Raw genomic sequence first — 14021 nt, forward strand, 5'->3', positions numbered from 1 at the left:
ATACCAATTGCAGTAACAAAATGGCAAATATGTATATCAGTAATATAATTAGCATATAAAATAAAAAAAAAAAATGCTTATTTGTCACCCGCTGACTGCGTTTCCTTTTGAATTATAAAAGGTTCCTTATGGTTCTGGTCCACTAGCGTTTTATTTTCTTCCTTTTCCTGTAATATTTTTAACTTTAGCTCATGTACTTTGTGCTTGTCTATATGTTTCTCGTATTTTTCCTTTGTCTTGAAAGTCCTAGAACAATTATTGTAAAAGCATCTGTATTTTCTTCCAACGGTATTCAATAAAAGGTTTAGCCCATTTTCACCAGACTCAAGTCGCTTTTCTAAATCCACTTCATTCTGTAAAAACTCTACATTATTGTTTTCGGTAAGTTTTCTCCTTTTCCTCAACCTATTGGAAATCTTCTCTTCATCCTGCTCATTCGAGTGTTTGCTATTCCCCAGTTGAACTCCGTGGTCTTGGACAAGTTGTTGAATATCAGAAATTTTATATTTTAGTTCCAGTGGGATATCTTCTTCCGTATGAATAGACCCATAATGCGTGAGAAGATCATGTTTTCTAGAAAAAGACATATCAGGACATATATGACACTTCCAATTTTTGGTTACTAGTGAGTCGTCATGAATAATCATGTGCATTTGTAAACCATTTTCCCCCACACATGGTTTGCTACAAATAGGACATTTTAATTTAGGATGATCATTTTTTATATGCGATTGCAATTGTGACCATATCCGAAACTCTTTGCAACAACCAGCAAAAGTACATTGGTAAGGATTTTCTACCTCAGGATCGTGATGTTTAGAAATGTGATTTCTTAGCCTATATGGCCTCTGAAAGCTTTTATTGCAGTGTGGACAGGTTAGTTTATGTAAATGAACAGATAAAATATGTGCCCTTAATTGTGGATGCTTGTAGAATCGGAGGTTGCATCCTTCCTCTGGACAAATGAAAGATTTGGTATGCGTTACTTCGTGTCGCTTCAGTTGCTGGCGAGTCGTCACTCCTTTTCCACAATAAGAACATTGGAATGGTTTCGTATCAGAATGCGTATACAAGTGTCTCTCTAAGTGACTCTTTTTAACGAAGGATTTTGCACACTTATCACACTGAAATGCTCTTAAACCCTGATGTACGCTTAATTGGTGTTCAGTCAAAATTGAAGGTCTTGTAAATGCCTTATCACAGCCATCATAGTCACAGAAATATGTCTTTGGCCTATTGCTCGATGAGCTTCTAGTTGATGTTAAACTGTTCAATGATTCTGAACTCTCTGATCGTGATATGGGAATGGTCTCCTGTTTAAGTTCGGCCAGTGGCATTCCTTCATTATTTAGAACCTCTCCTCCCATTTGACAGCGATTTCAACAGTTACTACTGTGCTTAATGCCCTTATTTGATAGTTAGTTCTTCTTATAATAAATAATCATTGTATATTGATTATTCGTATAGTATGATATTTAATTGAAAAAAAAATTTTTTTTTTTTTAAGAATATCATTCAAAGGCATCAATCACAACCTTGAAGAAAGGCTAAAAAGACACATTTTGCAGGTAACAGTGTAAAGATTAAGGCTACAAGTGATCATGTCAGACTACGAGGAGGCGTATGTGCATTCATATTGGAGAAATTGCGTGCTTTAGTTTTAATTATATTTACTAACTTCTATCATTGTGATACAGGTTTAACGACGGTAATGAGAACTTCGAAGATTTTGATGTAGAGCATTTTTCTGATGAGGAGACTTATGAGGAAAAACCTCAATTCAAGGATGGTGAAACAACCGATGCCAACGGTAAGACCATCGTTACTGGTGGTAATGGCCCAGAAGATTTTCAACAGCATGAGCAAATAAGAAGAAAGACACTTAAGGAAAAGGCCATCCCAAAAGACCAAAGAGCAACTACTCCATACATGACCAAATATGAAAGGGCAAGAATTTTAGGTACAAGAGCCCTACAAATTTCCATGAATGCGCCAGTTTTTGTAGATTTAGAAGGTGAAACTGATCCATTGCGTATTGCCATGAAGGAGTTGGCTGAAAAGAAAATTCCTTTGGTTATTAGAAGATATTTACCAGATGGTTCCTTTGAGGACTGGAGTGTGGAGGAACTCATTGTGGATTTGTGATTACACCTGCATTTTCCTTTATGTGTATTTGCTTTGTTTGTATATTATTATAACTATAAAGAACGATTTATTTTGTAATGCAAATAACTGGACGAGAGAACCACGCTATAACCTATTTGGTAATAAAAATGTTTGTATGAATAAAAAAGCTGCTGACTGCTTTCTTTGATATGTGTATATAGAATATTTAATCGGTGATTGAATCTAAGAAAAGCTTACCTCTGAAAGTTCTCTCTTCGGTCGCTTGCTGATTTGTAGTAAACAATTTGAAAAGTTTAGCAAATTCTTCCTCAGGATTTTCAAAACCGGCTTCCTTTAAAGAATCAATGACCTCATTCAAGGGAACGTTTAAATCGTGTCCTCTTCCAATGGCTTTTAAACTTTCTTCCAATTCTTCACGCTCGGGAAACTGCGATAAGTTCTTCCCCATGATAGATAAGAATATGGGAAAGCTTACACCTTCTTCTCCAACTTCCGCGGTACTGGTGTCATTGTCAGGTACCATTTTGGACCATTCCTCATCTGTCAATGTCTTCCCCAATGTTGCATATATCTTGGTAAGATCTCCCCTACTAATCAGACCATCCTCATCCTCATCCAGCATTTGGAAAGCATCTTTGAGTTTATTTATGTAGTCCTGCGTAAGTTGGTTAAACGTTAGCGATTCACTATGGTCCATATCTACTTCAAGTTTGCTCAATAAACGATTCGAAATTACTCTTTTCTTAGCTGTGCATTGTATAGTTTAGAAATACGAGAAATGTAAAAAAAAAAATAAAGTTGGAAAACAACTAACTAATAAAACTTTCTTGTCAAGAAAGACACTAAGAACACAGAAAAGAAACACGAAGAGCAGAGGAAATATGTCGGATATTAAACAGCTATTGAAGGAAGCCAAACAAGAATTGACAAATCGTGACTATGAAGAGACCATCGAAATATCGGAAAAGGTTCTTAAACTAGATCCCGATAATTATTTCGCACATATTTTTCTAGGGAAAGCACTTTCGAGTCTTCCAGCTAGTAATAATGTCAGTTCAAATCGGAACCTGGAGAGAGCTACTAATCATTACGTGTCCGCTGCCAAATTAGTTCCTGATAACCTTTTAGCGTGGAAAGGACTTTTTCTCTTATTTAGAACCACTGAGGTTGTCCCAGACATACTTTCGTATGATGAATATTTTGACCTGTGTGGCCAATATGCAGACGCACTTTTAAAGCAGGAACAGTCTCAAGTAGAACTAATAAATGACATAAAATTACTAAAGAAAACGCATCCAGATTGTCAAAAAGCCTTTTATCAGCATTTGAAACCTGGGTCGCTAATGGCGGAAACTATTGGTCGTCATCTATCTACACCCCAGGACGCTTTATTAAATCTTATAAAGATACTGTCTAATATTGAAACAACGGAAATAGGTAAGACCCTTAGTCAGAACAGGTTAAAACTAAAAGCTAGTGATCCTGATTATCAAATTAAACTAAATTCATTCTCCTGGGAAATAATTAAAAATTCAGAAATTGATCAGTTATACAACCAGTTGGTAAATATTCTCGCTGACGATCAAAAGAGAAGTGAAATTGAGAACCAGTGGTTAGAATATAGAATCAAAGTGCTAAAATCAATGCCGCTGGATGTAAAAAAAGATTTTTTCACGAAAGTTAAGGAAATGGTCGAGGATATGGTTCTTGTGAATCATCAATCTTTGCTTGCATGGCAAAAGTATTTCGAATGGACAGATTACGAAGATCTGGACAACATGGATGCCCCATTGATAATAAAGTACTTTAAGAAATTTCCTAAAGATCCATTGGCCATGATCCTCTATTCCTGGCTTTCCTCAAAACTATCGAAATATGATATTAAAAGTTTGGAATCGGCTAATAAACCACCTGAAGGCCATAAAAAGACGGAGAAGGAAACAGATATTAAGGATGTAGATGAGACAAATGAAGATGAAGTTAAAGATCGCGTTGAAGATGAAGTTAAAGATCGTGTTGAAGATGAAGTCAAAGATCAAGATGAGGAGGCAAAGGAAGATGAAGAAGAAGACCTTGATGATATAGAAATTGGTTTATTAGAGGAAGAGGTTGTCACTGTATTGACGGAGAATATCGTAAAATGTAAAAATAATATCTTAGCGCATCGCATTCTTTGTCAATATTACCTACTGACCAAGGAGTATGAGGCAGCTTTACCATACATCAAAAATGGTATTTCTTTAATTGCCTATAATATAAAGGACCTGGGGGTACATTTGCCATTAACAAAAAGAGAATTTTCTCTGGATTTGGCTACCGTTTATACATATGTCGATGCCCCAAAGGACCACAATGCTGCATTAAAGTTATATGATAACATTTTATCCGGTGATTTTAGTAATATACAAGCAAAAATGGGCAAAGGTATAATTTTTATTGAAAGGAAAAATTGGAAGGATGCTATGACATTACTAACACAGGTGCATGAACAATCGCCTAATAATCTGGAAGTTTTATCTGAACTGTCATGGAGTAAAGCCCATATGGGTTATATGGACGAGGCATTAGCTGGCTTAGATACTGTCATCAAGGGTATCAAAGGTATGGATTTACGTTCGATAGATTTCAGAGCATTAAACTTATGGAGGCAAGCCAAAGTTTACATTATGAAGCATGCTTCCATTAACGATGCTAAACAGGAAAACGTCAAGTGCGCATTCAAATTACTCATTCAGAGTATTAAAATATTGGACACTTTTGCTCCCGGATTTTCGACACTGGGCGATATTTATTGCCACTATTATAAAGACCATTTGAGGGCCTTCAAATGTTATTTCAAAGCTTTCGATCTGGATGCGGGGGATTACACAGCAGCGAAGTATATTACCGAAACTTATGCAAGCAAGCCCAATTGGCAAGCTGCTTCTTCCATCGCTTCAAGATTAATTAAAGGTGAAAAAGCAAAGGCAGAACTGCGCTCAAATAACTGGCCCTTTAGGGTCGTAGGGATTGCTCATTTGGAAAAGCAAGAAGAAAGTGATTCTATTGAGTGGTTTCAATCTGCTTTACGTGTTGATCCAAATGATGTAGAGTCATGGGTGGGCCTGGGACAAGCATACCACGCGTGTGGTCGTATAGAAGCATCTATCAAAGTTTTTGACAAGGCAATTCAATTAAGGCCCTCTCATACTTTTGCCCAATACTTTAAAGCTATTTCTCTATGTGACGTAGGTGAATATCTTGAAAGTTTAGACATTCTGGAAAAGGTATGTCAAGAAGCCGCTACAGAAGAGTCATTCCAAATTGGTTTAGTGGAAGTGCTTATGAGATGTTCCTTGGATTTATATTCGCAAGGGTTCTTGCTCAAATCAGTTTCAATTGCAAAGGACACTATTGAACGGATCAAGATAATTATCAGTGAATTAAAATGTGAGAACCAACAGGTTTGGATCTACCTTTCACAAGTACTGAGATTATTTATTTGGATAGAGTCAAAGGTTGATACTTTACCTGTTGAATCACTAGTATCAATTTTTGAAAATTCTCAATTTTCTGGTAGTGAAGAAATTGATTCTGTCGACAATATCAAAATCGATACTTTACTCGATAGCACTACTGATGATAATGTGTCCATTGCGTGCAAGTTTTTGATCTTAGCTTCAAAATATAGTGTTTCGGATCAAAAATTTACAGATATAGCAGGAACGGTCAGGGCCTCATACTGGTATAATATAGGTATCTCAGAGCTTACTGCTTTCATAACATTGAAAGAACCGCAGTATAGAGATGCTGCTATTTTTGCTTTTAAGAAATCCATTCAATTACAGTCTAATACAAGTGAAACTTGGATTGGTCTAGGGATAGCCACTATGGACATCAACTTTCGTGTCTCTCAACATTGCTTTATTAAAGCAACTGCTTTGGAACCGAAGGCGACAAATACATGGTTCAACTTGGCTATGCTAGGTTTAAAGAAAAAGGATACTGAATTTGCTCAACAGGTTCTGAATAAATTACAAAGCCTTGCCCCACAAGATTCGTCACCTTGGCTAGGTATGGCCTTGATTCTTGAGGAACAAGGAGACATTATCGGAAGTTCTAAACTTTTTGCACACTCCTTCATATTATCTAATGGAAGGTCAAAGGCTGCGCAATTTATGTATGCTAAAAATGTCCTTGAGAATCACATTAATAATGGTGACGATGAAAGAGATATTGAGACAGTGGAAAAACTAACCACTGCTTCAATAGCTTTAGAGCAGTTTTTCAAAAAAAGTCCTGATAGTCAATTTGCTCTTCAATGTGCTCTTCTAACTCTTGAAAGGTTACATCACTATGAAAATGCAAACGAACTGGCTAATCGGTTGATAGGCATTTTGGAAAAAAAGTTTGAGAAAACTCAAGATGAAAGAGAACTGTTTAATTTTGCGATAATTAAAGGACAATTCGCTCGTATTCACTTAGGTTTAGGAAATTTCGAACTCTCTATTGAAAACGCTGATCTTTCTCAAGGTATTATATCTGAATCGAGCGACGAAAAATCAATGAAAACCAAAATATCCAATCACATTTGCTTAGGATTAAGTTATTTCTTCTTAAACGACTTTGATCAGACTTTGAACCAATTCCAAGAACTGCTAAGCATTTCAAAGGATTCTAAGCACCTAGTTGTTTTAATTGCGAAGGTGCTTTATGATGTAGGTGAATCTGACACAAAGGAAATTGCTTTACAGGAACTAACAGAATATATAGCCACAAGCGGCGCAGACTTGTTAGTAACACTAACGATTGCAGCTATGTCAATTCTAGACGATAAGCGTGAAGATTTAAGCATTATTTTAGAAGAATTGAAAGCTTTGCCATTATCCAAACAAATAATAGATAAGCACAAAGACGCACCATATCTGATAGAAGAAATTACTAAGAGACTTTATCGTAACGATACCGGTAAACAAGTATGGCAAAGGAGTGCGTACTTTTTCCCTAATAACCTCAAGGTTTGGGAGAGATTAGATAAGAATATTCAACGAAGAATAGCTTCTAATGGACAAAATAAAGTTACTGCGGAGGAGATGAGTAAACTATATTGTGAGAGTAAGAATTTGAGAAGCATACAAAGAGGTATGTTTTTGTGCCCTTGGAACGTTACTGCAGTGAAGGCGCTAAACGAATGTTTCTAAAAATTTGGATTCGAGATAGTCAATCAAACCTTAATGTAACATTAGTAATAAATTTTATCTTTTCTATAGAGTATAAAAGGTTATTAGACAGAGTTTATCAGCTGTATAGAGTAATCATGCCATTTGGAAAACTTCCCAAAGCGATAGCAACCTCGATAAACGAGCGAAAACATTTAGCTCTCTTTCATTGACCATCTTTAATTGATTCAATTCGCTTGGTAATAGTAGTTCGTTCTCTCTTCCTTTAACATCATCTCTATTTGCCTTTTTTAATAATGTAGAGTTTTCTTGCTTTAATTTCTCCTTTTTAAAAAGTAAATTTGCCATATTCCATTCCAAGTTTTGTCTCATGAAATTATAGGAATGCGTTTCTTTGCATCTAAACAAAAAAACTGCCCTTGATGCTGATCTATCGGCTGTTCTTGGAACTTCCTGGATTTCCACAGAATTGTATCTAATTAAAGATGCTAATGTAGATCTTATATCCTTTTCCTTCATTAACGCAGTTGAGTTGATAATTTTCTCAGACACCAGCTTGTTATCACGAATACAACGGCTTAAACGCATTGCTGAGGGTCCCAACGTAGACGCGATAACATACTCATAAACAGATGACTTTAATACTGGCATTAGTTTGCTATATGGAACATAGTAAACACCTGGTTTGGTTTCGTTCAAAAAGGGGAAATTTGATGATGCTAGGATTTTTAAATGACTATTTATCAAAGAAGCTGAGTGAGGATCCTCAGTGTCTGCATCCAAATCCTCCTCCTCTTCGTCTTCTTCTTGTGTATCTCCACTTTCTTGAAGAGATTTGGAAACAGCAGCAGGTAGCGCCGGGATCACAAATCCATCTTCGGTTTTTAATTTTTTACTGGGTAATGATGCAGCAGCGTTTGAGCCAGAACGCTTTTTATTGTCAGAGGGCTTTCTAGATAATAAGCTTCCACGCAAGTCCAATTCTGCGGGGAGATGTCTTGCCAAGTCAATAGCATTAAAGGTAAGCCCTGGTGTCTTCTCCTCAACAAGTTCGGCTTCGTCTTGAAACGATTTTGCTTCCTCCAAATCTTGTAAAAGCCCAGTTTGAGTTAGTGGATCTCTAATTTTAGGAGACTTTTGCTCTGTGAGTCTTAATGCAATTTTGTAAACTTGAGCTGTGACGGAGCCGACTCTTGTCTTGGCCAAGTTAATCAATTGTTTAGATCTTCTACCTTTCATAAATCTATCCAAATTAATCGTCAGAGAGACTGTAGGTTTAACAATCCTCAATGAGGTCTTTGGATCAACCGTTAAGATTTGTGAAAGCTCATTTGGTTTATTTATGATTTTGGCAAAATCAGTTTTCGCATTCATCTTGGCTTGGGATCTTTTCTTCAAATCGGACAACGGGGAGTTTCTGGGAATATTTTTGTAATGTTTTTCATATAAAAATTGCCAGAGATCTTCGATTGGGGTATAATGCAATTTTGATATTTGAATAAGATATCCCATTTCACACAGTTGCACGAATAGTGATGAAATGGTGTACTTCATGGAATCTGACGTGACACTACTTAGATAATCTTCCACTGTTAAGGACCCTAATGATATAACGTTTTGTACAATTTCAGCCACCAGCTGTTTATGCTCCTCTTCGTCGTTTACACGCATTTGCGTAATAATTTCGTCAATAATCAACCCTGAGTAGAGTAAAATGTGTATCCCTTCCTCGTTATAGTAATAATAAGTCGTTTTTTTCCCGGATATTGCTGTTTCTTGCAGGTACTTAACACACCTTAATTGAGTTAATGAGACTAGTGTCGTCTTGACGCTGTCTACATCCATACCATCTATTTTCTCCACTAACTCGCGCACACTCAATCTGCCCAGCGCAACCAACATCCCAATTACAGAAGCTGCTCTTTCACCCAGATGTGCCTTCACCAACTCTTTGTAAAGAAACAAATCGGGATTCAAGGTTCTCTGTTCCAAGGATGATATGGTCATAACATCTTCGGGGGTGACCAACTTCTCAGATTCGACAGTGCTCTCACCTGTTTGGTTCTCTGCACTAAGCGCTTCTCCCAGTAACTCGTCCATTTGGATCTTGCTCAACAAAAATTTTTCCCTATTCCTGTGTCAGCAATTCTCTATTGTTCTCAATATTTCTTCCACTATTATTATTTTGATCCAAAATTATTTTTTTCCTTCAATGCGATGAGCTTTTGAAAAATTTCTGATCATTCCCAACGAACCAATAGAAGGCCCGCCCCGTCTTATATCCGTTAGCCTACCAAATATATATATAAAGAACAAGGGCCTTTCCTCAGAGCGTTTGCTGACGAAGTTTTAGAAGTTAATAAGGTTTTTAACAGCAGTGTGCTCGAACGATTAGGACGGGAGAGTTAAAATTATTAAAAGGAAAAAAGAAGAACGTTGATGTTGTCAGCAGCTAGATTGCAATTTGCCCAGGGGTCAGTTAGAAGGTTGACCGTTTCCGCTAGAGACGCACCTACTAAAATATCTACATTGGCTGTTAAGGTCCATGGAGGGTCTCGTTATGCAACCAAGGATGGTGTGGCCCATCTTTTAAACAGATTCAACTTTCAAAACACGAACACTAGATCAGCTTTGAAATTAGTCAGAGAATCCGAATTATTAGGGGGAACTTTTAAGTCTACCTTGGATAGGGAATACATCACTTTGAAAGCTACCTTTTTGAAGGACGACCTTCCCTACTACGTCAATGCCCTAGCAGACGTGCTATACAAGACTGCCTTCAAACCTCACGAGCTCACCGAATCTGTTTTGCCTGCTGCTAGATACGATTATGCGGTCGCTGAACAATGTCCGGTAAAGAGCGCCGAAGACCAATTGTATGCCATTACATTCAGAAAGGGTTTAGGAAACCCATTGTTATACGATGGTGTGGAAAGAGTCAGTTTGCAAGATATCAAGGACTTTGCGGACAAAGTCTATACCAAGGAGAACCTTGAAGTTAGCGGTGAAAATGTTGTTGAGGCCGATTTGAAAAGATTTGTTGACGAGTCACTGTTAAGCACTTTGCCTGCAGGTAAGTCATTGGTGAGTAAATCCGAACCAAAATTCTTTTTGGGTGAAGAAAACAGGGTAAGGTTTATCGGTGACTCCGTTGCCGCCATTGGTATCCCGGTAAACAAAGCCTCCCTAGCTCAATATGAAGTATTGGCCAACTATTTGACCTCTGCCCTATCCGAGCTTTCCGGTTTAATCAGCTCGGCTAAACTTGATAAATTCACTGACGGCGGCCTATTTACTCTGTTTGTAAGAGACCAGGACAGCGCCGTGGTATCTTCCAACATCAAGAAAATTGTTGCGGATTTGAAGAAGGGCAAGGACTTATCCCCTGCAATAAATTACACAAAGTTAAAGAATGCCGTCCAAAATGAATCTGTTTCCAGCCCAATTGAACTAAATTTTGACGCCGTGAAGGACTTTAAGTTGGGAAAATTCAACTATGTAGCCGTCGGTGATGTTTCCAACTTGCCATATTTGGACGAATTGTAAGAGGAAAGTATTTGTACAAAACGAAAAACTAAAGGCAAATATATATATAGATGTTGCCGCGCACCTTTTTTTTAATGAATATTCACACAAATATTGAAAATAAAAACAAACAAAATTCAAATAACAACATGTAAGACCAAAAAAAAATCCCTCATTATTTATTCCTTACCCTTTCCAAATTCTTACTATACTAGTAAATATATATTTAATTATCCTTTTTTCTACTTCAGCATACAATCCTTCTTTTGCCGCAGGTTTATAGTTAGACCCCTCAATTCTGTCAAGTTTCAGTGGTACGTTATTTTATGTCTCATCTCACGATCCTGGCAAAAAAAGAAAGGCATGTAATTTGAGGAGGCGATTCACCCTCATTTTTACGCAACAACAATGCTGTGTGGCTTACACGCCTCTGCGTACATATCTACATATTTAACGGTCCTGTATTTTCAAGCACGCAAGGCTGAAATAAACGGTTGTTTGCTTATGCGCGATGCACTCCGCCGAACATCACCGCAAAAGCACCGTAGGCGGAGATCTCCCAGCTAGTATGGGCATGACGGAACCACGATTTCCAGATATAGATACTTAAAAGCACTAAAAGGTCTATACATAAAACGCAGACTTACGTAAGATACATAGCAACTGCCGATATGGACGCCGCCATGCCGAATGACAAAGGGAGAATGTAGTACTAATTGATATCGTCTTATCCTCTCAGGAATGCAAACTTAAAACATACTTTCTCCCGTCCTAACAACGCCGGTTGTCGACGATAAATACCCCAAGAAATGCCCGCACAGAATCTCCTCCGTTAGGTGGTCATGCCCCGAGGGTGCGAGGTTGTTTCCTGCACGGTAAATCGGGATGCCATGAAAGCCGGCCCTCCCCACGCGTCCCCTAATTTTTTTCCAAGTGAATATCTGCATCGGCCACCGTTTTATATTACTTCGATAAGCTTGCCTTAAACTCATTATTGCCGTCGTTTATCCCTCAAAGCTTAATCTTACAAGAATTAGAAAGAAGAAAAGTTTATTCGTATAGACTTCCTTATGCCTGATGTCCTTCCACCCTCTTACACAGTAGGATTAGTCTAGAAGTGGTAAATTGCAGGATAGCATATACGCGACAAGGAAAAGAAAGAAGGAAAAATATTTTACGTCGGAAATTGTGTGATATGCCGTTTGAATTCGAGGTATATTAAGCGCAGTGCTTTTCCCTGCATCGCATTCTGTCTGTTCTTCCGAGTGTCGATTCCCACAATTCGTCTTGTCCTTTTGATATTTTGTTTTTTTTTTCCTTCTCTTTTTTTATTCTTTGTATTTGGTGCTGTCTGTCAATACGGCACATAAAGTAACATGTAATTAACTATAACATGTCTTCGAACGATTCGAACGATACCGACAAGCAACATACACGTCTGGATCCTACCGGTGTGGACGACGCCTACATCCCTCCGGAGCAGCCGGAAACAAAGCACCATCGCTTTAAAATCTCTAGGGACACCCTGAGAGACCACTTTATCGCTGCGGTCGGTGAGTTCTGCGGCACATTCATGTTTTTATGGTGCGCTTACGTTATCTGCAATGTCGCTAACCATGATGTCGCACTCGTTGCAGCGCCTGACGGTTCCCATCCGGGTCAATTGATTATGATTGCCATCGGTTTCGGATTTTCCGTCATGTTTTCTATCTGGTGTTTTGCCGGTGTCTCTGGTGGGGCTTTGAATCCTGCTATGTCGCTTTCGCTGTGCTTGGCGAGAGCCGTCTCTCCTACAAGATGTGTCGTTATGTGGGTTTCGCAGATTGTTGCTGGAATGGCCGCTGGAGGCGCTGCAAGCGCCATGACACCTGGTGAAGTCCTCTTTGCCAATTCTTTGGGCCTGGGCTGCTCTAGGACGAGGGGTCTGTTCCTGGAGATGTTCGGCACCGCTATCCTATGTTTAACAGTCTTAATGACGGCTGTGGAGAAGCGTGAAACCAACTTTATGGCTGCGCTGCCCATCGGCATCTCCCTGTTTATCGCACACGTCGCTTTGACTGCATACACAGGCACAGGTGTCAACCCTGCGAGGTCCTTGGGTGCTGCTGTCGCAGCCAGATACTTCCCTCATTACCACTGGATTTATTGGATTGGCACGCTGTTAGGATCCATTTTAGCATGGTCTGTATGGCAATTATTGCAAATCTTAGACTACACAACCTACGTTACCGCTGAAAAGGCTGCCAGCACCAAGGAAAAAGCTCAAAAAAAAGGTGAAACCAGCAGTTCCTCTGCTGTGGCTGAAGTCTAATTTTTCCCTCCTTTTCTTTATTTCTCGCTCACTAGCACTTAATGTTATAATACTCGGCAAAAACTAGTAAGATTAATTGTTTTTAATTTTTTTTTTTCTATACATCCATACTACTGAGGTAATTAGTGTTTTTAATATCCCTTCCTCTTGTATAATATTTTTGGGGCTTTATAGCCGACCTTGACGTATAGCAGCTGAGCTCTATGGTTTGACTCATCCGTACACCAATACACGCTTGGTGTGCCCAGTTTATCAGCTTCGTCGTAGACAAATTGGATTAGTTTGCCGCCCGCGCCTTTGACCCTAGAATTCTCATCAACATAGAGATCGTTGATGTATATCTTGTCCTTGAAATCCCAAGTAGTCATATGGTTGAAAAAGTTTATCATTCCAATAATTTTTTCGCTCGAACTTTCCACAGCTACGGCTGCCCACATTTTAATGTTAGGATCTAGGAATCTGCCGAAATTGAAATCGTCCAAGTCATCGGGAAAAGAGACTTCATAAAAATCTTGATAGGATTTCCAAAGCCTTTGCCAACCCTCCTTATCGTTTTCGGTTACAAACCTTACGGTAATGTTATCTTCGCTAGTGTTGGACATGCTACACAGAAAGGGCTGTTTGCTTTCTTGGCATATAAAATACTAAGAGCAATACTTAGCCCTTTTTGCTCTATTTATAGCGTTCCCTCTCTTAATGATTGCCGCTCCCCTAATATAATTGGTAGTTCTTGCCACCCGTTAGTTCCGTCCATAAAAATGTTCAACCAATAAAAGCAAATCAAGAAGTGACTGAGAAGTACAATGAACTATGACGTTAAAAGGCTAACCCAATGCAGAAATTAAATAGAAATAAATACATTGTGTAGTCGGCCTGTAACTTGTATTTCGCAAACGTCT

At 38.4% G+C, this 14021-nt stretch overlaps 8 protein-coding genes across 8 annotated transcripts; 4 read left to right on the forward strand and 4 right to left on the reverse strand.

Moving 5' to 3' along the window:
• Nucleotides 1-77: 77 nt before the first annotated feature.
• On the reverse strand, nucleotides 78-1367 carry PZF1 (Pzf1p; the record flags this gene model as incomplete). The annotated part of the gene is made up of 1 exon (NM_001184283.1): nucleotides 78-1367. The coding sequence occupies one exon, from the start codon at nucleotides 1365-1367 to the stop codon at nucleotides 78-80; it is 1290 nt and encodes a 429-aa protein (NP_015512.1).
• A 234-nt stretch (nucleotides 1368-1601) lies between these two features.
• On the forward strand, nucleotides 1602-2145 carry RPO26 (DNA-directed RNA polymerase core subunit RPO26; the record flags this gene model as incomplete). Its single annotated transcript, NM_001184284.1, has 2 exons — nucleotides 1602-1621; nucleotides 1698-2145. 2 exons carry the CDS (start codon nucleotides 1602-1604, stop codon nucleotides 2143-2145), a joined length of 468 nt encoding a protein of 155 aa, NP_015513.1.
• A 187-nt stretch (nucleotides 2146-2332) lies between these two features.
• MLC2 (Mlc2p) lies at nucleotides 2333-2824 on the reverse strand (the record flags this gene model as incomplete). Its single annotated transcript, NM_001184285.1, has 1 exon — nucleotides 2333-2824. One exon carries the CDS (start codon nucleotides 2822-2824, stop codon nucleotides 2333-2335), a length of 492 nt encoding a protein of 163 aa, NP_015514.1.
• A 184-nt stretch (nucleotides 2825-3008) lies between these two features.
• Nucleotides 3009-7307, forward strand: SKI3 (SKI complex subunit tetratricopeptide repeat protein SKI3; the record flags this gene model as incomplete). The annotated part of the gene is made up of 1 exon (NM_001184286.1): nucleotides 3009-7307. The coding sequence occupies one exon, from the start codon at nucleotides 3009-3011 to the stop codon at nucleotides 7305-7307; it is 4299 nt and encodes a 1432-aa protein (NP_015515.1).
• A 114-nt stretch (nucleotides 7308-7421) lies between these two features.
• Nucleotides 7422-9386, reverse strand: RPC82 (DNA-directed RNA polymerase III subunit C82; the record flags this gene model as incomplete). Its single annotated transcript, NM_001184287.1, has 1 exon — nucleotides 7422-9386. One exon carries the CDS (start codon nucleotides 9384-9386, stop codon nucleotides 7422-7424), a length of 1965 nt encoding a protein of 654 aa, NP_015516.1.
• A 339-nt stretch (nucleotides 9387-9725) lies between these two features.
• QCR2 (ubiquinol--cytochrome-c reductase subunit 2) lies at nucleotides 9726-10832 on the forward strand (the record flags this gene model as incomplete). Its single annotated transcript, NM_001184288.1, has 1 exon — nucleotides 9726-10832. The coding sequence occupies one exon, from the start codon at nucleotides 9726-9728 to the stop codon at nucleotides 10830-10832; it is 1107 nt and encodes a 368-aa protein (NP_015517.1).
• A 1372-nt stretch (nucleotides 10833-12204) lies between these two features.
• On the forward strand, nucleotides 12205-13122 carry AQY1 (Aqy1p; the record flags this gene model as incomplete). The annotated part of the gene is made up of 1 exon (NM_001184289.1): nucleotides 12205-13122. The coding sequence occupies one exon, from the start codon at nucleotides 12205-12207 to the stop codon at nucleotides 13120-13122; it is 918 nt and encodes a 305-aa protein (NP_015518.1).
• Nucleotides 13123-13253: 131 nt separating this feature from the next.
• On the reverse strand, nucleotides 13254-13724 carry HPA2 (histone acetyltransferase; the record flags this gene model as incomplete). The annotated part of the gene is made up of 1 exon (NM_001184290.1): nucleotides 13254-13724. One exon carries the CDS (start codon nucleotides 13722-13724, stop codon nucleotides 13254-13256), a length of 471 nt encoding a protein of 156 aa, NP_015519.1.
• Nucleotides 13725-14021: the final 297 nt, after the last annotated feature.

This window comes from Saccharomyces cerevisiae, chromosome XVI (genome assembly GCF_000146045.2).
Source record: "Saccharomyces cerevisiae S288C chromosome XVI, complete sequence".
Classification (NCBI taxonomy): Eukaryota; Fungi; Ascomycota; class Saccharomycetes; order Saccharomycetales; family Saccharomycetaceae; genus Saccharomyces; species Saccharomyces cerevisiae.